At 41.2% G+C, this 24,566-nt stretch overlaps 1 protein-coding gene and 1 non-coding gene across 2 annotated transcripts; both read right to left on the reverse strand.

Moving 5' to 3' along the window:
- Positions 1–4,935: 4,935 nt before the first annotated feature.
- TRNAC-GCA (transfer RNA cysteine (anticodon GCA)) lies at positions 4,936–5,007 on the reverse strand. Its single transcript has one exon. It is a non-coding gene; the product is annotated as a tRNA-Cys (tRNA).
- An 11,931-nt stretch (positions 5,008–16,938) lies between these two features.
- On the reverse strand, positions 16,939–23,947 carry SPINK1 (serine peptidase inhibitor Kazal type 1). Its single transcript, XM_070792215.1, has 4 exons — positions 23,843–23,947; positions 22,117–22,148; positions 20,491–20,597; positions 16,939–17,064 (listed from the first exon to the last, which is right to left on the reverse strand). Exons 1-4 carry the CDS (start codon positions 23,895–23,897, stop codon positions 17,019–17,021), a joined length of 240 nt encoding a protein of 79 aa, XP_070648316.1. The 5' UTR covers positions 23,898–23,947; the 3' UTR covers positions 16,939–17,018.
- Between the last annotated feature and the right edge of the window lie 619 nt (positions 23,948–24,566).

Genomic DNA, 24,566 nt, shown 5'->3' on the forward strand with positions numbered 1-24,566 from the left:
GGAATGGGTGAATTTAACTCAGATGACCATTATATTTACTACTGTGGGCAGGAATCCCTCAGAAGAAATGGAATGGCCATCATGGTCAACAAAAGAGTCTGAAATGCACTACTTGGGTGCAATCTCAAAAACGACAGAATGATCTCTGTTCATTTCCAAGACAAACCATTCAATATCACAGTAATCCAAGTCTATGCCCCAACCAGTAACGCTGAAGAAGCTGAAGTTGAACAGTTCTATGAAGACCTACAAGACCTTTAAGAACTAACACTCCAAAAAGATGTCCTTTTCATTATAGGGGACTGGAATGCAAAAGTAGGAAGTCAAGAAACACCTGGAGTAACAGGCAAATTTGGCCTTGGAATACGGAATGAAGCAGGGCAAAGACTAATAGAGTTTTGCCAAGAAAATGCACTGGTCATAGCAAACACCGTCTTCCAACAGCACAAGAGAAGACTCTACACATGGACATCACCAGATGGGCAACACCGAAATCAGATTGATTATATTCTTTGCAGCCAAAGATGGAGAAGCTCTATACAGTCAGCAAAAACAAGACCAGGAGCTGACTGTGGCTCAGATCGTGAACTCCTTATTGCCAAATTCAGACATAAATTGAAGAAAGTAGGGAAAACCACCTGACCATTCAGGTATGACCCAAATCAAATCCTTTAAGATTATACAGTGGAAGTGAGAAATAGATTTAAGGGACTAGATCTGATACATAGAGTGCCTGATGAACTATGGACTGAGGTTTGTGACATTATACAGGAGACAGGGATCAAGACCAACCCCATGGAAAAGAAATGCAAAAAAGCAAAATGGCTGTCTGGGGAGGCCTTACAAATAGCTGTGAAAAGAAGAGAAGTGAAAAGCAAAGGAGAAAAGGAAAGATACCCATCTGAATGCAGAGTTCCAAAGAATAGCAAGGAGAGATAAGAAAGCCTTCCTCAGCAATCAATGCAAAGAAATAGAGGAAAACAACAGAATGGGAAAGACTAGAGATCTCTTCAAGAAAATTAGAGATAACCAAGGGAACATTTCATGCAAAGATGGGCTCGATAAAGGACAGAAATGGTATGGACCTAACAGAAGCAGAAGATATTAAGAAGAGATAGCAAGAATACACAGAAGAACTGTACAAAAAAGATCTTCACGACCCAGATAATCACCATGGTGTGATCACTGACCTAGAGCCAGACATCCTGGAATGTGAAGTCAAGTGGGCCTTAGAAAGCATCACTACCAACAAAGCTAGTGGAGGTGATAGAATTCCAGTTGAGCTATTTCAAATCCTGAGAGATGATGCTGTGAAAGTGCTGCACTCAATATGCCAGCAAATTTGGAAAACCCAGCAGTGGCCACAGGACTGGAAAAGTTCAGTTTTCATTCCAATCCCAAAGAAAGGCAATGCCAAAGAATGCTCAAACTACCGCACAATTGCATTCATCTCACACGCTAGTAAAGTAATGCTCAAAATTCTCCAAGCCAGGCTTCAGCAATACATGAACCGTGAACTTCCAGATGTTCAAGCTGGTTTTAGAAAAGGCAGAGGAACCAGAGACCAAATTGCCAACATCCGCTGGATCATCAAAAAAGCAAGAGAGTTCCAGAAAAATATCTATTTCTGCTTTATTGACTATGCCAAAGCCTTTGACTGTGTGGATCACAATGAACTGAGGAAAATTCTGAAAGAGATGGGAATACCATACCACCTGACCTGCCTCTTAAGAAATTTGTATGCAGGTCAGGAAGCAACAGTTAGAACTGGACATGGAACAACAGACTGGTTCCAAAGAGGAAAAGGAGTACGTCAAGGCTGTATATTGTCACCCTGTTTATTTAACTTATATGCAGAATACATCATGAGAAATGCTGGACTGGAGGAAGCACAAGCTGGAATCAAGATTGCTGGGAGAAATATCAATAACCTCAGATATGCAGATGACACCTCCCTTATGGCAGAAAGTGAAGAGGAACTAAAAAGCCTTTTGATGAAGGTGAAAGTGCAGAGTGAAAAAGTTGGCTTAAAACTCAACATTCAGAAAACGAAAATCATGGCATCCGGTCCCATCACTTCATGGGAAATAGATGGGGAAGCAGTGGAAACAGTGTCAGACTTTATTTTTTGGGGCTCCAAAATCATTGCAGATGGTGATTGCAGCCATGAAATTAAAAGACGCTTACTCCTTGGAAGGAAAGTTATGACCAACCTAGATAGCATATTCAAAAGCAGAGACATTACTTTGCCAACAAAGGTTCATCTAGTCAAGGCTATGGTTTTTCCAGTGGTCATGTATGGATGTGAGAGTTGGTCTGTGAAGAAGGCTGGGCGCCAAAGAATTGATGCTTTTGAACTGTGGTGTTGGAGAAGACTCTTGAGAGTCCCTTGGACTGCAAGGAGATCCAACCAGTCCATTCTGAAGGAGATCAGCCCTGGGATTTCTTTGGAAGGAATGATACTAAAGCTGAAACTCCAGTACTTTTGCCACCTCATGTGAAGAGTTGACTCATTGGAACAGACTCTGATGCTGGGAGGGATTGAGGGCAGGAGGAGAAGGGGACGACAGAGGATGAGACGGCTGGATGGCATCGCTGACTCGATGGACGTGAGCCTGAGTGAACTCTGGGTAGTTGGTGATGGACAGGGTGGCCTGGTGTGCTGCAGTTCATGGGATCGAAAAGGGTCAGACACGACTGAGAGACTGAACTGAAGTGAAGATAATGATGCCAAAGAACAAGTGAGTGAATATAGGAAATGCACACTTCATTTATAGCAAATGAGTAAAGCAGAAGTTAGAAGAGGTAGGAAATGAAAGAGAACCTTCCTTCTGTCACCTCCCTCTGACTCCTGAGGTCTTGCTCTATGGCTCTCCTTGACAGGAGTGCTCCCTGAGATTTTGAATGGCTAAATGATGGTCTTAGCCTGTACATGGTCTAGTAACAATTTTCATTGTTAACCAATTTTACAATAAACAAAATTATTCTTCAGGGAAGTACAGTTCAAACACTCCGCAGAACCTACTTAGGTAAGAGAGTTTAAAAACAGCCAAACTCCAGCCTCCTTGCCCCCAAACCTCACTGCATTGGCATTGATGTAATTTTCTGCCAGTCTAAAATAAAAGGAAATGCCCCAAGTATGGTGCAATAAAGCACATTAGAAATATATTCTCTGGAATAGGAAAGGGTTCCTTGCAGTTAAGCATTTGGGAAGAGAACCCCAGGTGAAAAGGTAAGCAGAGATGACAAGAGCAAATTAAACATGAGGGTACATTTGTTGCAAAATCTGGGTAATCATACGCAAATGCTGTAAGAATCTTTGGAAAGAAGCCCTTTAGTTTGAATCTCCCATTAGCATTTATAATAGTCTTATAGGCCAGCGAATCAGTATGCTGCTGCTGCTGCTGCTAAGTCACTTCAGTCATGTCTGACTCTGTGCGACCCCATAGACAGCAGCCCACCAGACTCCCCCGTCCCTGGGATTCTCCAGGCAAGAACACTGGAGTGGGTTGCCATTTCCTTCTCCAGTGCATGAAAGTGAAAAGTGAAAGTGAAGTCGCTCAGTTGTGTCTGACTCTTAGTGACCTCATGGACTGCAGCCTACCAGGCTCCTCCATCCATGGGATTTTCCAGGCAAGAGTACTGGAGTGGGTTGCCATTGTCTTCTCTGAAAGTGAAGAGGAACTAAAAAGCCTCTTGATGAAACTGAAAGAGGAGAGTGAAAAAGTTGGCTTAAAGCTCAACATTCAGAAAATGAAGATCATGGCATCTGGTCCCATCACTTCATGAGAAATAGATGGGGAAACAGTGTCAGACTTTTGAGGGGGGGGGGGGCTCCAAAATCACTGCAGATGGTGATTGCAGCCATGAAATTAAAAGACGCTTACTCCTTGGAAGAAAAGTTATGACCAACCTAGATAGCATATTGAAAAGCAGAGACATTACTTTGCCAACAAAGGTCCATCTAGTCAAGGCTATGGTTTTTCCAGTGGTCATTTATGGATGTGAGAGTTGGACTATGAAGAAAGCTGAGCACCAAAGAATTGATGCTTTTGAACTGTGGTATTGGAGAGGACTCTTGAGAGTCCCTTGGACTGCAAGGAGATCCAACCAGTCCATTCTAAAGGAGATCGGCCCTGGGTGTTCTTTGGAAGGACTGATGCTAAAGCTGAAACTCCAATACTTTGGCCACCTGATATGAAGAATTGACTTATTGGAAAAGACTCTGATGCTGGGAAGGATTAGGGGCAGGAGGAGAAGGGACGACAGAGGATGAGATGGCTGGATGGCATCACCAACTCGATGGACGTGAGTTTGAGTGAACTCCGGGAGTTGGTGATGGACAGGGTGGCCTGGTGTGCTGCAATTCATGGGGTCGCAAAGAGTCGGACGTGACTGAGTGACTGAACTGAACGGAACTGAACACATCAAGACATAGCAACACTGAATACAGACTCTTTGTGTTACACATATGGTATAATGCAAACCTTGGCCCATCAATCTTTTTTTTCCAGTGGCTTTGAGTAAATAAAGGCAGTACTTCTTTCGTAGGAGAATGACTCCTTCCCAGGTTTCCAGAAACATCAACAAAACCCCCTCTTGTTTGCAACAACAAGGATATGCTCATTTAAATTAAGTTGATCTCTGGAGACTGATGGACATGACTTACACCGAGCCTGCCCTGGGCAGCAGATACAACCAGGCGAGAACAGTAGGATGAACAGGTGAAGATTAAGATTTAGAAGCTGGGTCAGGTGATGGCCTAGGTCTACCTGAGGCTTAGCAGAGAGAACCGAAAACCTTAGCTGGGATGAAGGGAAGTGAAGTGAAATTGCTCAGTCGTGTCCGACTCTTTGCGACCCCGTGGACAGTCTGTCCATGGGATTCTCCAGGCAAGAATACTGGAGTGGGTTGCCATTTCTTTTCCAGGAGATCTTCCCAACCCAGGGATTGAACCTGGGTCTCCTGCATTGCAGGCAGATGCTTTACCCTCTGAGCCACCAGGGAAATCCAGGGATGAAGGGAAAGGAGCCCTAAAAATCATTTGAATATTAATATGATATAGGCATAATTTGAGCCCTGGGAAATCCTATTCTAATGCCTGATTTGGTTTCACTCTGTTCCTTACTTTATACAATTGGGCCAATCTTGTCCTCAATGTCCCTTATAGCTGTTTTTCCCCTTCTTTTACATTTAATGTGCTCTCCCAGTTCAGGGGGAACAACTTACCCTTGCAAACCTTGCTCACTCACAACTAATTTCAAATGGTTGTGGTAGAGCACACTTCAGTGGCTTCTGTGGCATGGATGCATCGTAGAGGGGATACTGACGTATACATCATCTCTACTCTGTGTTTTTAAAAGGGAATTTTAGGTGGGGAATTTGATGACTATTTAATGGTAGCAATCAGAAATCAAGGCATACAGAGGCAGATGCCTCCATCTGATGCACAACCCACTGTTTTCCTTTTTAAGGAATAACCTCTGAAAGTGACCCCTGAAATTCCCTTTGTTCTGAAAGGATGGGTGGATAACTACACAGCAACTTCATCGGCAAGTGTCAGGGCCACACTGGGAATCATACCTAGCCGAGGTCTTCCCGCCTCAGTATCCTGGGTTCTAAGAGGAACATCACTTCAGTGCAGATGTGTTGACAGTACAGGACTGTCAAGGACACACAGATCAGAGTGCAGAGGGCAGAGCTACCTGCTCCTGCTTCCTCCTTCTATCCCTTCTAGGGAAGTTCACAATTTCCTCTCCTGGGACCAAAGCGCAGATCTCTCACTGCTAAAAGGATCCTGTTACAGTGGTGAGTTTTCTCACAGTGGTAAGTTTTAGTTCCTTGCCTACCACTTGAACTGACTTCCAGCCAATGCTGTCTTGAGGAAGCAGATGCAGGGTGTTAGGGGACTTTGCTCTGTCCCAGCCTCATTCTCTTTCTTCTCCAGTAACATTCAAATAGAGTATTTCACCCAGATTCCTTAGAACAAACCAAATTATCCCTCTTCTCTCTTTCAGAACTTAACATCATTGATACCAGTCTCTCTCAATGATGTTTGCTTGAAAGTACTTTTTATCAGGTAAGTAACTTCTGGCTTTGAGTTTTTGAATGTCTGAGAGGAAAACTCTGTCTCGCTTTCCAAAATTATCAATTAGTACAGCTCCTTCTTCCTAGTTAGGTGTGCAAAATGCCCATTTTTGTTCCCATAGACACAATTTGTAAGCATGATACACTTCACTGTCTTCCAATAGAACTAGAACTAAATGTGGTCAAGATAGGTAAAGGCAGGAACAAGATATGAGAGCATCATTTACACTGGGCAGGGGTTTGGGAGAATGTTGGTGTGAAACAAGTGGCAAATCAAGCATGGGGACGACACTCTCGAGAGCAGTGATCATCTTTTCCTTGAAGATAACCCTCCTTGATGCTTAGGTCCATCTCCCTGTGCTTCAATTTCCTTTCCTCTCACCCCTAAGAAGCCTTGTTCTCACTGCCTCCTACACTGGAAGCAGAGAGAGGAGGGCAGCAGGCATAAAACACCCAGTCCTTTAGTCTTAACCTTCCGAAGGTCTGGCTTTCTTTTTTCCATGGATAGTGGCCCTTTCTCCCATCCTAAATGTGCAGGATTTTATCTACTGAACAGAAGCAACAGCTCATCCAGAGATCCAGGCAACTTCTGGGAGATAAGACTGCTGTCATTCCCTCTCTGGGGCAGCTCTACAGGGAACAGAAAGAAGAGTAAACCTATAGTAAATGAAAGTAAGTCACTGAAGAAGACAGAAGGACCATTCCCACCAGCATAGACAAACATCACGCACTTTTTCATCTTTTGCGCTCCAGTATTCTTGCCTGGAGAATCCCAGGCACGAGGGAGCCTGGTGGGCTGCCGTCTATGGGGTCGCACAGAGTCGGACATGACTGAAGTGACTTAGCAGCAGCAGCAGCTCTCCTAAAAACCCATTTGTATCTCTTTGTTCTTCCCATAGATCCCTTTTCTTCTTCCTCCTTTTCCCCTACTGAGTTAAGCATATACACCTCTAAGTTTAACCATTTAATAAGCTAGTGACTTTTTTGTTAGCTTTTATATGGATATGAATCAGTCATTTTTCTCCTGTCAATCTGTTATGCTGCTGCTGCTGCTAAGTCGCATCAGTCATGTCCGACTCTGTGCGACCCCGTAGACGGCAGCCCACCAGGCTCCCCCGTCCCTGGGATTCTCCAGGCAAGAACACTGGAGTGGGTTGCCATTTCCTTCTCCAATGCAGGCAAGTGAAAAGTGAAAGTGAAGTCGCTCAGTCGTGTCCAACTCTTAGCGACTCCATGGACTGTGGCCCACCAGGCTCCTCCATCCATGGGATTTTCCAGGCAAAAGTGCTGGAGTGGGGTGCCATTATAGATCAGTTTAATTTGTAGACTCCAGTTACTGAACATAATTGGATAAAGAAAAGTTGTCTTTCTCCACACATCAATTTTTAAATCTCAATTTTCATATAATATGAAAGCAGGAACCCCAACTCTTTAAAAATTTTGGCCACCACAACATTCTTGATATAAATTAACTTTCATTTATTAGAGAAAGTGCTGTGTTTATGTAATACAGAATACAGAAATACTTAGGCCTCAATTACTCCCCCTAGGAAACTCCAACAAACACATAAAGATGAGCACACTTTCTTATAATTCAAGATTGACTGTGGTTATAATAAGAAAGGAACCAACATATTTTTATGGGAAATTGGAAGATAACAGTTTGGGAGAGCAGGAAAAAATTCATGGGAGGCTTAAAAACTGAGGTAAATGAGGAATTTGGGGGATCCACCCCCAACTCCACTGATTTGAAATATCTGCAAGGTGAGGTTAGGCCACTGAAATTTAAAGAAACTCTCCAGGGGATTCTCATTGAGTCTAAAATTTGAGAACCAATATCTTAAGTGATGTTTATTAAATAGGTAAAAGTGACAGATAAAAAAGGAATGCAGAAAGACATTAAGGGCTTATAACCATCAGGCTAAATTGGGACCTTCTTTAGTAGACAATGTGTAGCCATTACAGCTTTTTCATTAAAGGACTACTTTAATTATTTTGTGGTCTAGAAGCGAGGGTTCCCGGGTGGCGCAGTGGTAAAGAATCTGCCTGCCAATGAAGGAGATGCAGGAGACACAAGTTCAGTCAGTCCCTCGGTTTCGAAGATTCCCTGGAGGAGGAAATGGGATACTCCTCCCATACCGGAGGAAATACTCCGGTATTCTTGCCAGGAAAATCCCATGGACAGAGGAGCCTGGTGGGCTACAGTCCATGAGATTGTAAAGAGTAGGACACGACTGAAACAACTAAGCACATATGTTTGCATGAAGTGTACAGAGTAGGAGGATATATTGGAAGGAAGACAGCTGAATAACCTTGGGCAGGTAGAGCACCTAGTGAGTTATATTCAGTCATATCAGCAGTAATGCTGGGCTTCGAGAGGGTGGTATTTGAGGAAATGGAGAAGAGGGGTTAGACTTGAGAGAGTGTTTTAGGGATGGATTCCATTGTCCAAATTCTATGGAAAATTTTGTTGGTCCTCACGTTTTACCTCTACTAGATACCACTGATTTTCTTGGTGAGCATGCACTGGGGAAGGAGATGTGTGTTTGGCTATGAAATGGATTTACTGACCTGACTCAAATACCTGAGAGTGCTTTAGATGCCTAGAAAATCAAGAAAAGAGGAAAGGTTAGAAGACTTTGGAGAGACCAGAGCTTCTGCAGTGGCAGAGATCTTGAAAAAATGTTTGAGAAATTGGCAAGCACATAAAAGGAACAAAAAGAGGGGACACTTAAGAAGAGTTGTATGAAGAAAGAATTCTCAGAGGTCATACCTTCATCTGATAAGCCAAGAAAAAAATGAGACAGATGGAGGGTGTGGGAATAATATGTGTGTGTGAGAGAGAGAGAAATAGAATGGTGGTGGTGGTGGTGGGGAGTTGAGCAATAATGATAATTCAGAGATGTAATGCAGAGGCCAGAGAGCATGGTAGGTTCAGGGAACCTGGAGTAATTACTTTTAAAGAAGGGGAGGCTATAAATGCTGATATAGATCAAGGCAGTAGCAGTTATAAGTGAGAGATGGACAGAGAGTGTAACATGACAGATAAGCCAAGGAAATCTGTAGTTTTACTAGTTATAACCCTGAGTGAATGAGAATCTCAGTTTTCTCATTCCTAAAATGAGGCTCTGGGGGTGGGTTGGGGGGTTGGGGTAGTTCTTGTGAGAATTCAATGGGACAATGCAAGGGAAGCGTTTAACATAGGGTCTGGGACATAGGATTATTACTCAGTACAAGTTAGCTCCTCTTATCTTTATTAATTTTCATTAACTTTACAAGACATTAAGGGCTAATTTACATTGTTAAGATTTGAAAGTTGATTTCTATTCAGCCATTTTTTGAGTATTTTAAAGTTCTTCAGAAACCAAAAAAAATTTATTTCAAACATATAGCTGTAAGTTTAAAGAAAAACACATATATCTCAGTAAATAAGAGTTTTAAAAAGCCCTGATATTTAGCATAAGCAGTTCAAAATATAATAACTTACTCTGAATATAGCTTTAAAGAATTACATTCACTATGAAACTTCCTAAATTTTCACTTTCTCTCTGCTTCTCATTCTCTTTCTATTTAGGTGCTTATCTTTATTATTATTATTATTGTTTTTATACTACACATGTTTCCTCTGCTTTTTGCTCCTCTAATTTCCACAGGTATGCATTTTTCTTATTTTCCCACTTGTTTTCTTTGTGTTTATTTTTCTGTTTCTAACACAACTGTTTGACAACACAACTAGATTCCTAATCTGCCACTTTCTGTTAGTCTTTTTCTTCCTTCAACAGGGAACAATAAAAAGCCCCCCAAATAGTATTAAATTTATTTTACATGCCTTATTCATGACTACACATGCAATAAGTAGAACAGTCATCTATAATGTTAGGGGAAACACACTGAGTGAAACTGCCCATCCTGGCCAGGCACCATAGTAACCATTTGCATGCGTTGTTTTACGACAGGAGGTCCGAGTAAGGAACACGGAACTAATCAGCCACCATCAACCGGAAGAGTTCAGGAAACGTCAAAAGGAGACACCACATGTCCAGCCACCTCCCAGAATCCTCTCTGGCATCCATCTTGGTTGAATAAGGCGTGTACCACCAGGAAGGACTCTGAGTCAAAAGAAGAAGTGAAGTCACTCAGTCATGTCCGACTCTGCAACCCCCATGGACTGTAGCCTGCCAGGCTCCTCCATCCATTGGATTTTCCAGGCGAGAATATTGGAATGGGTTGCCATTTCCTTCTCCAGAGGATCTTCCCAACCCAGGGATTGAACCAGGGTCTCCCGAGTTACAGGCAGACTCCTTACCATCTGAGCCACCAGGGATGTCCCACAGGGGAATCCAGCGCAGCAGCTATTCTCTCCAGCCCCCTGAGTCAGAATGATTGGCTAAAGACAACCCGGAAATGAATCCCATCACCATAAAACCCAAGACTGCAAGCCACGTGGCAGAGCTGTTCTCCTGGGTTCCCTTACCCTACTGCTCTCCACCCAGGTGCCCTTTTCCAATAAAGTCTCTTGCTTTGTCAGCATATGTGTCTCCTTGGACAATTCATTTCCGAGTGTTAGACAAGAGCCCAGTTCTGGGCCCTGGAAGGGGTCCCTGTCCCTGCAACATATAATATTATCATCTTTTTAAAAAATGCATGGCCACAAATGGAGCTCCTCCAAACAGTGTTTTTTGACCTGATCTCCAAATAGCCATTTTTATTTTTGATGTTTGTTGGCTTTCCAGTGAGTGTCTATTTGTTGAAAAGCAAAAATCTGTATTACTCCTTTTTCATGAACATCATTTTATTACCTCCATTTTTCACATTTTTAGCTAAAAGTTAGGTACTGCTTACATAATGAATGAAAACAAAGGAAATTGTTGGCAGTGTAGAGCTTAGGACATTTTTATGTAATTGCCTCCGTTATTATGCAAATACGTTTTATTTTAACTTAGTTGGAATAAGCAAAGGTTTTTAGGGGCTAAACTGGGCAAGAGAAATGGAAATAAAATGTTCAATGTTTTTCATGTTCCTATTCTTCAGGAGGCTCCATAAACTATAAGAAATCATTGACTATAAAAAAAATACTCAAAAAACTTTAATTTCAAACAAGTTTACTTCTCCAATGGACAAAAATTTTTTTTGTATACTGTTTTTGTCTGATAGCTTTAAATTTCAAATACTAAGGGAAACCGTCCTGCATTCCTTATTTCTCCAGAGAAGGGGAACCTTATAACAGTGGAAGTTGGGTTTATTACCTTATCTTTTACGAGGGCCAAAAAAAACCTTCTCCTTCCGCAACACTTATTCCCAGCCACTACTCTAGAGTTCTTGTTTTGGGGGTGTGGTTTATAGTTCTGAAATTTTTCTACAGTTAAAAGCAGAGAGGTTTTAGTCTGACCTTGTATCCAGTTAAAGAATCTCTTCTGTAAGATAACAATTTAATGATGTAGTGAATTGTTTCTCCTCCTATCATGTACCAGGAGACCTCTTTAGTGAGCTCAAAGGGTTATGAGATGAATAACAACAACAACAATAATAGTTAATCCTTCTTGAACACCTAACTATAAGGTAGGCATTGTGCTGACTGCCCTAAGATGTACTTGTTATTGTTATTTTTAACCCTATATAAGAGATTAAGGAATCGAGACATAATTCTCTGCCTTTTTCCAGGACACATGGTTAAACAGTGGTAAAACTAGATTCCAGCCCAGGACTCTAACCCAGAGTCCTTGATTTTAACCATTATACTATTTGATTTTCTACTGAATCCAAATCAACCTCCCTTTAATCCCTATTCAATTAGTCTAAATTCTACCCTTTGGGGCCAAAAAGAGCATGTTAATCTCTCTTCTTCATTCATTTGTTTGTAAGAAAAAGAATATTAATCAGGCACCTTCTAGATGATAGATACTGTCTTGCAGCCTGTAATACAGCACTGAGAAGAGAGTTTCTGCTTTCATGGTGTTAACACTCTCTCCCTTAAATTGTTTGAAAACAGCCACCAGATTTCTAAAGGTTTGCCTTTCCTCAGACCAAAGTTTCCTATTCTTTCAACCATCTGTCATAGCACAAAGTTACAAAATCTTCCCTATCATGGTAGCCTCTCTCCTCTAAACACATTTCAGTTGTAAATTTCTTTTTTTAATTAGCATATAATTGCTTTACCATGTTGTGTCAGTTTCTGCTATAGGACAACTGTGAATCAGCCAAATGTATACATATATCTCCTCCTTCTTGAGTCTCCCCCCGTGAGCTGCTGAGCCAACCAGACATGAAACAGCAAATCAAATAGCAATCCACATGCTTTCTGATGGGTCTGTTAAAAATAAGGCAACTTGCCCCAAATGGAGTTTCTTAGGCTAAGACCCATGTCACCAACTGAATTAACTTTAGTTTCCATTCCCAGAAATAGAATCTTAAACTAGTGATCAGAAATTGCCTAATCAGCATCAGTTAAGTAATCTGCCTGATAGACCCCCACCATCCCCTAAAAAAAAGTAACCCTACAATACTCAATCTGCTTTTTGTCTAGTAACTTCTTGTCCCGCCTCCTTTCTGAATGCAAATGCCACTTTGCACTGACCCCTGGGGCTCCTTCTTAACTGCTAATTTGGATGCTGCACAATTTGAATCCATTTTTGCTCAAACAGAATTTTTAATATGCCTCGGTTTATCTTAACACAGGTCTGGTGACTGAACAGAGAAACAAGGAGACCTTTGACTGCCCTCAGCAGCATCGAGCAACAGCAGCGAAGGTACCTGAGGAGTCCCTTGAGTCGCTGCTTCCTCACTGCCTCTGGAGGTGGTGGGTAAGTTCCCTCTAATCCTCCATCCATAGATTGTGTGTTAGGAGTGTTCACTGTTTTGAGCATTTTTTTCGTTTTGAGGATTTTTGTTTTCCCATGGCCTGGATCCCCAAACTGGCCTGAGTTGGGTGGCATGGGACACAGATATAGAACTGTTTCCAGTGACAGACCTGGTCCAACCCCTAAACCAGACCCGGTGAAAGATCAGACCGGGTCCAATTTACGCTGGATTGGGTCCAGAGTAAGGCCTCCAGCAAGTAAAATTTTGTTTGAAGGCTGAACAAGCAAGTTAAGCTTCCCAAAGATAATTATGAATTACAACGGCCACAGTGGAGAACTTTTAAGCTAGATAAGCTTATCCATGTATGACATGCCTTTGAGAAGATGTGTCCTGAAGAAAATGGGGTTTTCTCAGCCAACGCTCACCATAAAGGATAGAAGCAAAATTCTTTTTCCTTCTTTAAAGTTCCTGATGGCCACTGGGACACACTACTCTCTCCAGAACCTGCAGAGAGGATCCAGGGAAATCCAGCAGGAGCTGGCCAAAGATGAGAATACTTGTGTGGTGCTAAGTTGCTTCAGTCATGTCCAACTCTTTGCAATCCTATGGACTATAGCCCACCAGGCTCTTCTGTCTATGGGATTCTCCAGGCAAGAATACTGGAGTGAGTTGCCATGTCCTCCCCCCAGGGGATCTTCCTGAATCAGATCTCAAACCCCTGTCCGTCTCCTGCATTGGCAGATGGGTTTTTGTTTGTTTGTTTGTTTTTACCACTAGCAGCATGGGAAACCTGTAAGAATAGTTACGTGGACTTAAAAAAAAAAAGGCATGATGTGAGAATTGCTAATTCAGTTTTATTTGGGGCAGAGTGAAAACTGCAGCCCAGGAAACAGCACCTCAGATGGCTCTGAGAAACTGTTCCAAAGAGTTGGTGGGGGGAATGGTCAGTATATACATGATTTTTGGTGAAGGGGGAATACATGCAATCAAGCACATATTTTTCCAGAAAGTTTCTACTAGTCTCGTGAAGCCTTTGCTAATTACAGGGAACAGTCATTACCATGAAGGATTTTAGTGCTTTTCTAGGTATGGGGAGATACAAGAACTGGGCTCCTGAAATCATCTATCTGAAAGACCTGTCCTGCCATCCCCCACCCTTGCAACTGAGTGCTTCATTTCTGATCTTCACCCTGAATTCCTTTCAGGGGATGTTGAAGGTCAGCACCCGTAGCAGCATATAACTTAATCCTTGCAGCAGTAGATAGGTAGATGGCAAGCGCCAATTTGTAGTTGACACCAAAGTCAGCTGGTTCATCACTGTTTCTATCTGTGGTGCCTGCTCCAGATAGGAAGGTAGGTTTCATTTTGTCCTTTCCTTTCCAAATCCAGATTGGCAGGAAAAAATCATTTGTAAGAAATCAGTCTGTTACTGAAGATAAGGTCATGTGCCCATTGCACAGTGAGGCCAAACAACCAAAACATCAGAGTGTGGAGCAGAAACTTACTGGAGGACCAAGCAACAGGCATGAGGTGGCTTACGCTCAAAAACCCCAACTCTCTGATGCCATTTAGGGAGAAATTTTTATAGGTAAAATTTGGGGTGAGGGCTATAGTGTGTGTGATTCTCTTCTGATTGTTTGGTGGGTGAGATAACAGAGTGGTTCCAGGAACTTTGTGCTCAGCCTGAAGTTACCATCCTCCACCCCGGTGTGGGCCTTAATTCCTTCAGAAGAACTCAAAGATATCATTAAGTGTATCCCTTGGAAAAGAGCCTGATGCTGGGAAAGATTGAGGGCAAGAGAAGTGGGTGATGAGATGGTTGGATAGCATCAACAAATCAATGGATATGAGTTTGAGCAAGCTCCAGGAGATAGTGAAGGACAGGGAAGCCTGGCGTGCTGCAGTCCATGGGGTCACAGACACGACTTAGCAATTGAACAGCAACAACACCCCTTGAGGAGGAACCAGGACTCGGCTTAAATCACTGAATTATAGTTTCTTGATCATTCTTCCTTTGTTTCTGCATTCTCTTACTTTCCTGATTGAATGTGCTATTTGGAACTCAGGGAAGGCCTAGGAGGCTGAAGCCCTTTTTCTGCAAATGAGAAATATGGGACAGGGAAAGGATTCCTACCCAGGAGGGCCCTCCAGGATCCCTCTGTTTCAGATCCTTGAATCATGTGACTCATAAATTTGCTTTCAGGTGCCATTAGTTGCCCTTCCTTTCTTTCCAGGGGCAGCTGTTTCCTCCTGTGTCTTGTGTCCCAAGAATTTGGCCTAGCAACAGTTAGGTTGGAGGTCTCAAAAATATGGCCAGGCAGAAAGGTGGGTTGCCTAAATTTATTTTTTAACAAGTCAGAAAGTGAGCAGAACCATTAAATGTAGACAATCTAGGTTTATTTATTGCCTCTGCCTGTAATCTTCAAATCTCTTCTCTCCAGACCGTGACAATTTCTAGCATTCAATGTTTAAATCTGTTTACTAGAGCAAAGTTCCTTACGCTTAGCATTGCCCTTCAAATGTCCTCTAGCATCACAGACAAGATGCTGGAAGCCATCTTGCATCCATAATTTAACCTGGTGAGCTGTGAGGTGTGTTTGCCTGAGTCACTTAGTAGACCACAGCATCCCCTAGTGGTCAGATTTAAACCTCAAGCCATGTATATTCTGAATATCACAAGAAATTAACCTAAACCTTAAGTGTCATGCAACTGTGTTTTGCAAGTGTGGGACAGATTTTATTGGCTACTCTTGGTTCAATGGGTGATGAATTCTCCATTATTTATCAGGGAACCTGATGCATCTCAGGGTCATCTTACCCTCTATCTACTTCTCCATTCTGGGCTACTTCTTTGTCTGAGCTTAGGAATTCAAACTGCTTTTCCTTCTCTATTTTTGTGATTATAGATATCTTTTTCCTTTTGAGGCACTTCTTATTTCTACATATGCCATTTAATGTGAGCATGTTACCTAAAGTTCCTGTAGAAATCAGGAAGGGATAGTCTACCTGGGGTGATTGTGGTTTCGACTAAAATGCATTAGATTTGGCGTCTGTCCTGAATTACAAGCCCAATTTTGCCACCTTATTTGGTGGTGATATTAGTCAGGTTATCTAACTTTGCTAAGTTTACTCACGAGATAAGGTTAACTACACAGGGTTATTGTGGCTTGTAGGTAAAGCAAAGTGAACTACACAGAGGCCTCATGACCATTTCATCTGTAGTCTTGTAGGTCTGAAGTCCCTATTTTCCACAGCAGATCATCTCTTGGGAGTGCTTTGGTGGCAAAAGTTAAATCAGAATCAGGTCTTAGTTCCTCTTTGTTCATCTCAGCGCAAACCCGTGAGACCCAAAAAAGCAAATCTCCAAGTCAAGCCAGAGATATAGTCCTCGGGCTGCCAGGGAAAATGGGGAGCTCTACATCACTGCCACTCACCTCAGTAACTAGTGGCAATCGCCTCTGCTGGGGGAGAATTAAGCCTGAATGCAAAGGCTCCTCCACCACACAGCTGAGAAAATGTAACTCTTTTGGTTTCCTCAATGATTTAGAGCCTCTTTGAGAAAGTCGTGCCTCACCTCAAATCTACTGTGAGATATATGGAAAATCTTAAGACTAAACTCTATTCCACTGGACAGGCAGCATTTCAGAATCGTATGCCTCTGTGCCTAGACCAGTGCCAAGCACAACAGATGCTCAGTTAAATTCCAAGGAACCCTAAAGAAATTATTTCAGTCAGTGAATGGTGTGAGGCAACATGTTTCTGGACTGAGAGCTTTCCAGTTGTTTCTTAAAATGCTAGTCTAATCCTCATGGGATTATGATATTTGTGATCAACTGCATCCTGTCATTTAATGTCTGCAGTCACATTTCCTGAGACAGAGTCCTCAGAATGTGAGGAGGATGGGGAAGGGAAAAGCATCCTGAAAGAAACCCTGTCCAAAATTATAGGATTGCTGTATTTTGTAAAACTCGGTTTATTTTGAGTTTGCCTCCAGCCTCTGTTCTTGGTATAATCAAACATGCCTTTGAGGAAAAAGCATATAGGAGCAACAGGACGTATTTAGATGCATTTTATTCAGCAATCAGGCCAGCCATGCATTGTAGTGTACTTATGGGATTTCAGAACTTTGGTTCTCAGCAAGGCCCAGATTTTTGAATGAGGACAGGAGTCTGACGTTCCCTGTAGAAGAGATTGGGGAAAAAAAAATTAGTTTAAACTTTGCTGAGAAAATGTGACTATGGGGGGAAAACAAGGAAAAAATTCAGCTTTATTTAAAATGAGAGGTTTGAGATTTCCTTCCATTTCTGTTTCTCTTATTCATATATTCATTCACTTATTAAGTCATCGAATACTGATTGAGAACTACTACCTATATTGAGAATACAACAGAAGGGAAAAATGTTCATCCTTATAGAGTTGACAGATCTAGCAGGGCATCATTAAAAGCCTTGGAATTAATCTTTAATCCATTGTTGCTTTTCCTGCTGATGTCATTGTCCTAGCCACCAGATTTCCAGCTTAGCAGGTGCCCAGGCTACTTTCGGATCTTTGCCTTAGGACTCTGGGGATTCCCATCTGTGAGATTTTGCAAAAGGAAATCATATCCTTATCTCGTAGGATAGTTGCTTTATTTAGCATCTAGACAGAGCCCATGGTTGGACTTATTTTCCATAGCTATGCTGTCCATGACAGCTGACATGATCTCATATAGCTGCTTAAATTTAAATCAGTTTAATAATGTTAAAAGTCCAGCTTTTTGGTTATGGTAGCCATGTTTTAAGTGCTGGTGCCATGACTAGAGGCCTCCATATTGGACAGCATTTCCGTCATTGCAAAAAGTTCTTGCAGGAGAATGCTAGTTTATAGAAAAGAATTTGCCAGTGTAGGTTGCCTGAGAAGATATAGAGTAATTAGAAAAAAAAGTTCTTACTGAATATATCTGCCAGGAGCATAGTGATCAAGGAGATGCAAGCCCTTGTTCTTCTACTCATCGCAAAACTCAACAACTAGGGTCAGAACCTGGATCTAGTTAACCATACAATATATTAACACTTGTTTGGTGGTTTTGATGGGCAGTAGAAAGAAAAGCAAAATGATACATGAGTAGCATTGAAGCATATATATTACCACATGTAAAATAGATATCTAATAGAAAGTTGCTGAACAACACAGGGAGTTCAACGCAGTCCCCTGTGACAGCCTGGAGGGGTGGGACGAGGTGAGGGCAGTTCAAGAGGGAGGAGACATGTATACTTACGGCTGATTCACACTCTTGTATAAACATTGTGAAACAACTACCCTCCAGCTAAAAATATTTTTTAAAAAATGGTACTTTTCAAAAAGCCACATTTCTCTCTCTTGCTTTCTTAGAGAAATATAGGAATAGAAAGTACTTTTTTGGGCATTCAAATATTGCCCCCTTATTTACATATTTTTAGAAGAATAGAAAAAGCAGGTAGGACTGATAGATTTTTAAAATCTAAAGAAACAGGGCGTCCCAGCCCTATGCTCATATTTTTCCAGTGTTTCACTCTAAATATTAGGCCGTTTGATCTTGGCACTTGGAAGTAGCCCAAGTCTCAAGGCTGTTGTACTGCTTTCCCCTCCCCTTGGACAGAAATATGATGTTTGACTTTAACATCAATAGCATAGGCCTTGAGAAAATTAACAGGTGGTTTCAACTTTCTTTTATAAGTTTTTAGCGTGGGATTTTTTTAAAAGCAGAGAATCTAATGTTTTCAGCCTACAACTTTAGGATATTAAATATTTCTCCCTGGGAACCTATTTCCACAATCCTTGTTAAATACCAAGAATTTTCTGAAATGATTTAAAGCAGATCAAAGAGAGGGTTCATGATACAGTGAATTAGAGCAGTGGAATGATGGAAGTGCATGCAGTCATTTGAGCCTAAATCAAAGTCTTAACACCACATCAGTTCCAAAATAACAGAATTTTCTAGGTTCCTTGCGGAATCTCTTTTGTTTGACCATTCTACATCTTTATTTAACCTGGAAGGCTTTTGTGATACTATGAAAACAGACCACTGTTTAAATGACTTCCTTTTCATGAATCCTTTCTTGACCCTTTCAGTAAGAAGCAATCTGTCTCTCTCCTTCATTCCTATAGCACATTGCTAACACCCATGTAACGGCATTTGTCACAAGTTACAAGAAATTACCTTATTTGTGCTATTTTCTCTTAGTTATATTCACAAGTGGAGGAGACTAGCACAATGCTTGGCAGAAAGTGTTCAGTAGCAAAGACAGAATATCTGTGGCAAATTTATTTCTCTGAGCTCGTGAGTCTGATTCCCATCACTAGCCACCTACAGTCAGTTCAGAAACTCCACTGAGGCTGGTTCTCACATCCATTAAAAAAAAGTGTTACCAAAATATGTTTTTGGTCACCTAATCAATATAATTCACCTTTGAATATTTTAGGACTTTAGTAAACACGATGATTACTATTGCAAAGAATGTTTTTTTTTTTTTTAAGTATAAGGGAATTTGGGGTACATTGTGAGCTTTAAAAAATCCATACTATCTCGTTTGCTAAAAAACCTTGGAGTTTTTTATCATAGAACTGACTTTTTAAAAAAATAATTGAAAGAAGCATTCAAACACTTCACCTCCTCTGCTGCTGCTGCTGCTGCTAAGTCGCTTCAATCGTGTCCGACTCTGTGCGACCCCATAGCCGGCAGCCCACAAGGCTCCCAGGTCCCTGGGATTCTCCAGGCAAGAACACTGGAGTGGGTTGCCATTTCCTTCTCCAATGCATGAAAGTGAAAACTGAAAGTGAAGTCGTTCAGTTGTGTCTAACTCCCAGCGACCCCATGGACTGCAGCCTACCAGGCTCCTCCATCCATGAGAGTTTCCAGGCAAGAGTACTGGAGTGGGGTGCCATTCACCTCCTCTATTGCTTGGTAATTTCTTAAACACCTTTTATACTGCACCATATTATTACTTACTTTCTGGCTTTTGTTCAGTTTTTTCTTCATATTGGAATACTTCTCTCTCTTTCTTTAGAATGTCCTAGAGAAAGCCTCCAAACTTCTCAAAATCCTAGCAGGCATAATTAATTCTTTTTGATTTTGTGCTCTCAGAGCACTTTGCTTACACGACCACTGACCCCACTGTGTTAGCATTGAGTGTAAGCAAACTGGGAGACAAAACCTGGAGGATTTTCTTCTGTATCTCACATGTACTTAGGCTGGTACCTGACTTTATCATGGAAAGAGCAAGGATTTCGTACCAGATCTGTCACTCATTGCTAAGCATTATTTAAACTAACTAAATCTCAATTTTCTCCTGGACATAATAAGCTTAGTATTATTTACCTCATAGAGTCATTATGAATATTAAATACCTTGCACAATGCTTGACACAATGTATACTCTTCTATCATAATGCACACACACTTCTATATAATCTTTACAGATATATAATGAGAAAAAGATCAAGAATATTTGAGGGAAAACTAGGTATTTTGTTTTTCACATGGTGAAATTCATGTTATTGGCATATTCACTGAGTCTTAGATATATAAAAATCTGAAGACATCTAGCTTAAAATATATATTTTAAAAGAAATTCAAGCTTGTACTCACTTATTTTCCATACATAACAAGCATTCATTAGAATAAGTAACTCCATCTGTCCCACAGACAGGGTTATAGATCCTGGGACATCCGTTCACTTCATTTGTGCACTTGGCCTATAAATGGAATGAAACAGAATCATTTCCCATCATTTTTCATTCTTTGAATTTATAGCACAGTCTCTAAAATCTCCCTGAGTTGATCACCTTAAAAATGGATTGGAAGGCTGATACTAAGTGTTCTAAAGGGAAGAATCCAAAATTTGTGTTCAGAAAACCTGGTTTTAAGTAATGCCTCTGCTACTTACAGGCTGTGTGACATTGGGAAATCTCTTGGTGTCTCTGAACCACAGTCACTTCATTTGCCAAACAAGAATGATGTTGTCCTTTTTCCTACCTGTCTCATCGTGGTGTTGTGAGGTTTGAATAGGGTGAGTGAGAGAATGTTCAAGTTTACAGTCACTACAAGTGCCAGCTTCTCTCAGGTCAGCCACACCTTGAAGCATGTTCTTCCTTGCACACGGTAGTCCTGTTCCCCTGGTCTTATCCAAGTCACTTAAAGACGTGCAGTGCCTTCCACCTTTGGAGTTTTTGCACAGCCTGTTTTCTCTACCATCAGTAAGAACTAGTAATTATGAAATGACTTTCACAGGGCAGACACTGTCCAAAATGCTTTTTATGTATTATTATATTTAAACTTCACAACTAGCCTATGAACTTTTTTTTATCATACTTTCCTTCTAGTAAGGATAATGAAGTACAAAGGGAGTAAATCATCCCAGGTCACACACCTAATAATTACTGGTTCCTGGATTTAAACCCTGTCAATCCAGGTCCTGAACTTTAGCTCTTCACCACTTGACTCTAATATTTATTTATTTTTGGCTGCTCTGGGTCTTTGTTGCTGCACAGACTTTGTCTAGTTGCAGTGAGCACAGGCTACTCTCTAGTTACCGGGTGTGGGCTTCTCATTGCAGTGGCTTCTCCTGTAGCGGAGCATGAGTCTAGGGACCCATGGGCTTCAGGAGTGGCAGCTTGAGGGCTCAGTAGTTGCGGTTCCTGGGCTCTAGAGCATGAAACCCATTTGCCAATGGTTTTGGCAAACATGTTTTTTGCTCCGCGGCTTGTGGGATCCTCCCCGACCGTGGATCGAACCCAGGTCTCTTGCACTGGTAGGAGGATTCTTTATCACTAAGCCACCACGGAAACTCTAGGGTAAGTTGCTAATGGAATCAGAACTTCTTTATAATACATCACAGATGTAGTAATTTATTTACTCATGCACTTTTGGTTTGTCATTGGCCTTCTCACTACATATAAATGTAATGAAAAGAGGACACTTCTTCCGCTGGTCTCCACTTAAAATTCGTGTCCTACAAGATATATATAAAAACCCCTTTACAGCAAACATAATACGACTACACAGAAATTGCCTGTGTATCTGAGAATTTGTCCCTCAACATAAGCACCTGTGGGGAACTACAATCACTACCCACGTTTAGTAGGTTAAGCCTTGCCAGCGTTCAAACTCCTTGTATTAACTTGAGGCTAAATTGAAAGGTGAGTTAGACTACGCTTTGGTTGGAACAAACACTTTTAGCCCCGGAGGTAAAAAAAATTACAAAATTGTCTCTACCTCTCTTCCCAGGATGTTAGCTCCACTGTTACCTGGAAAACATAAATCAGACATGTGAAGTTGAGTCTTGAATGGGAGAGGACAGATGTATTCTCATTCAGAAATTTCTGCTTCCACTTAAGTCTATGTCTTCTCTGCTGGCCTCTTTCACCACCTAGCCCTTCTTATTTCCATCTTTTTTCCTCAAGGACATCTCACTGCTGTTCATCACAGCCTGCCTTCTGAAACCTCAAAAAAATTAAGCAAAAATTTGATTAGGACAAAAGTTTTGTATATTTAAGACAAGTTGACTTGTTTCCTTGAAAATAAAAACGATGTACTTACTGCTTCAGATGTCTCAGGCACAGAGCAAATACCTTCTGAATACTCACTGACATTCTAGTTAGCAACTTGTTTATTGATGTAGGAAATGTAAGTATCTATCTTAAGTTTATAGATAAAGATATGGAGAGTTTCTATAACCAGTAAAACAGTTAACACTAGCAATTACCAGGTCTTATGATGCAAAACTAACTTTTATATTTATACATAAGTCTTCTTTTGTAAGTGATACTAAAAAAAGTGGAATCTTCTGACAACTCAAACTTTGGTTCCCAAAGACCTCTTTTCGTCCATTGCATTGTGCTATTAGTTTAATTTCACATTTTTTGAATTTACAGGTAGATACTTAAAATTGTCATGCTGCATTTTCCAGAAAATAGCAGGTCTTGATGACATCACGTTTATGTAGGATATGGTAACTCTGGGTGAGCTCATTGTAGGGAAAATGGACTAATTTGATAGTATTAGTCACTTCTTCTAAAGGAAGAAATGTTGGTCAGATTTGATTTTGTTATTAACAATCTCTGAAGTCAACTAGGTAAGGAGGTAGTTTTCCTGAGCTAAATGTTTTGAAAAGGCATAAGACACTCACGGGCCTGGAGAAGAAGTTCCCTGGAATAGACAGAACCTGATGTGGTGAGAATCCCCCTGGATTTTAGAATCTAGTTGAGTCTAAGATTTAATGAGCAGGTGATCGCCACACAGGCATCTATCTGTATTAATTGATATGCATGAGAAATGGAAAAGGGACCACCACTCCCATAAATATTTAGCAAATACAACAAACAGCATTGTTCCTTTTTTCATAAAGTGTTGATTTGGTTTCTTTGCTAGATCTGATAAAAAATTTAACACGTTATCCATTTCCAAAGACAAAAAGGAAGCTGATGCCGATTCTGGGGGTTCAGATCGTCTCTCAGCACTATCAAGACAGTTTGAAGATATGCACATACCATCTATTCAAAAAGAATATTTTTTCTAAAATTATTCTGTAGGTCAAAAGTCAAATTCTTAAACTCTGCCCTGTACACTGAATAACTGGAAACCATTGTAACCTATTTCTACAATTCCATGAGAACATAAAATTTGTAAATTGGCCTTAAACATGTACAGAGTTAGAAGGGTACTTGATGTTGAAATAATCCCTTCATTTTTCTACCATATCTCTTGAAGAGTCAGCTTCATTACCTGAAAAAAAAAATTTCATGTCTGAGCACTAGTAAAATTGTTTTCCTGTGTTATGTTAAAATCCCTCTTTCGATATATAATTCTCATCTACTGATCTTATTTCATCTCCCTAGAACCAAAAGATCTGTCCAAGAGTAGACTCTAAGTCTTGAAAGTAATGTGCTCAATAAGGCAATAAGGTTTTACTCAAATCAGAAAAATAAGCAAAGACACCTACCAGATAAACTCATCAGAACCAAGGCAGTGAGGAGAAAGATGCTTGCCACCTTCATGGCTGAAATGCTGGTTCTAGAGCTCAGTCGAAAACTGCACCGAACTTACACTTCGCTCTGGAACCCTGGGACTGGAAGGGTCATATAGTGTGCGTGGGCTTCCAGTCTCCACCTCCTGCTCTGCGTCACAGATCTCCTTGGTTATTGATTGACTCTGTAGTATAGCCTGTCCTCCAGGTTTGGGGCACACCACCAGTGTAAGAAAGGTGTAGGAGAGGAATGCCCTAGGCCTTCCTAGGTAAACGTGCAAGGTAAAGACTGTCAGGAAGAGATTACTAGTGGTTACCTGGTTCTTGCCCTAACTTCCCCTGACTATGGAGAGAAAGCCCATGGTCAAGTTCTGGTTTTCTCATCTGTAAGGTGAACTCAAAAGTTCTTGTCCTCTGTAATTCTAGGTGTATAAGAGGTATGAATATCTAAAAAAAATCCATTCTTGCTTCTTTTTCTTCAGCTTTTAAAATTCTTTCTCTGTTTTCTGTCTTTTTCTGCCACCCATTCACAAAGCCTAAAGTAGCTGACAGAGGGCCAGGTTAGAGGTAAGGAGGACTCTCTTTCCTAAGGTGTGTGTGTACTCCAAGGTAGAGTGGGCTCACCAGAGACTCTTACCAGCTCTATGTCCTTGGACAAGTAGTTCACCTGGGGATGGAAATAATAACAGTACCTACCTCA

Source organism: Bos indicus, chromosome 7, assembly GCF_029378745.1.
Source record: "Bos indicus isolate NIAB-ARS_2022 breed Sahiwal x Tharparkar chromosome 7, NIAB-ARS_B.indTharparkar_mat_pri_1.0, whole genome shotgun sequence".
NCBI classification, from domain to species: Eukaryota; Metazoa; Chordata; class Mammalia; order Artiodactyla; family Bovidae; genus Bos; species Bos indicus.

What these genes read in the sequence shown, in the direction of transcription:
- SPINK1 (XM_070792215.1), bottom strand. Translation starts at nt 23,897, where the DNA reads ATGAAGGTGGCAAGCATCTTTCTCCTCACTGCCTTGGTTCTGATGAGT. An exon ending in GGTTCTGATGAGTTTATCTG is followed by an intron (nt 22,149 to 23,842) that starts GTAGGTGTCTTT and finishes TATGTTTTCCAG; the next exon opens with GTAACAGTGGAGCTAACATC. An exon ending in TTGTTATGTATGGAAAATAA is followed by an intron (nt 17,065 to 20,490) that starts GTGAGTACAAGC and finishes TCTCTTCTACAG; the next exon opens with GGAACGTCAGACTCCTGTCC.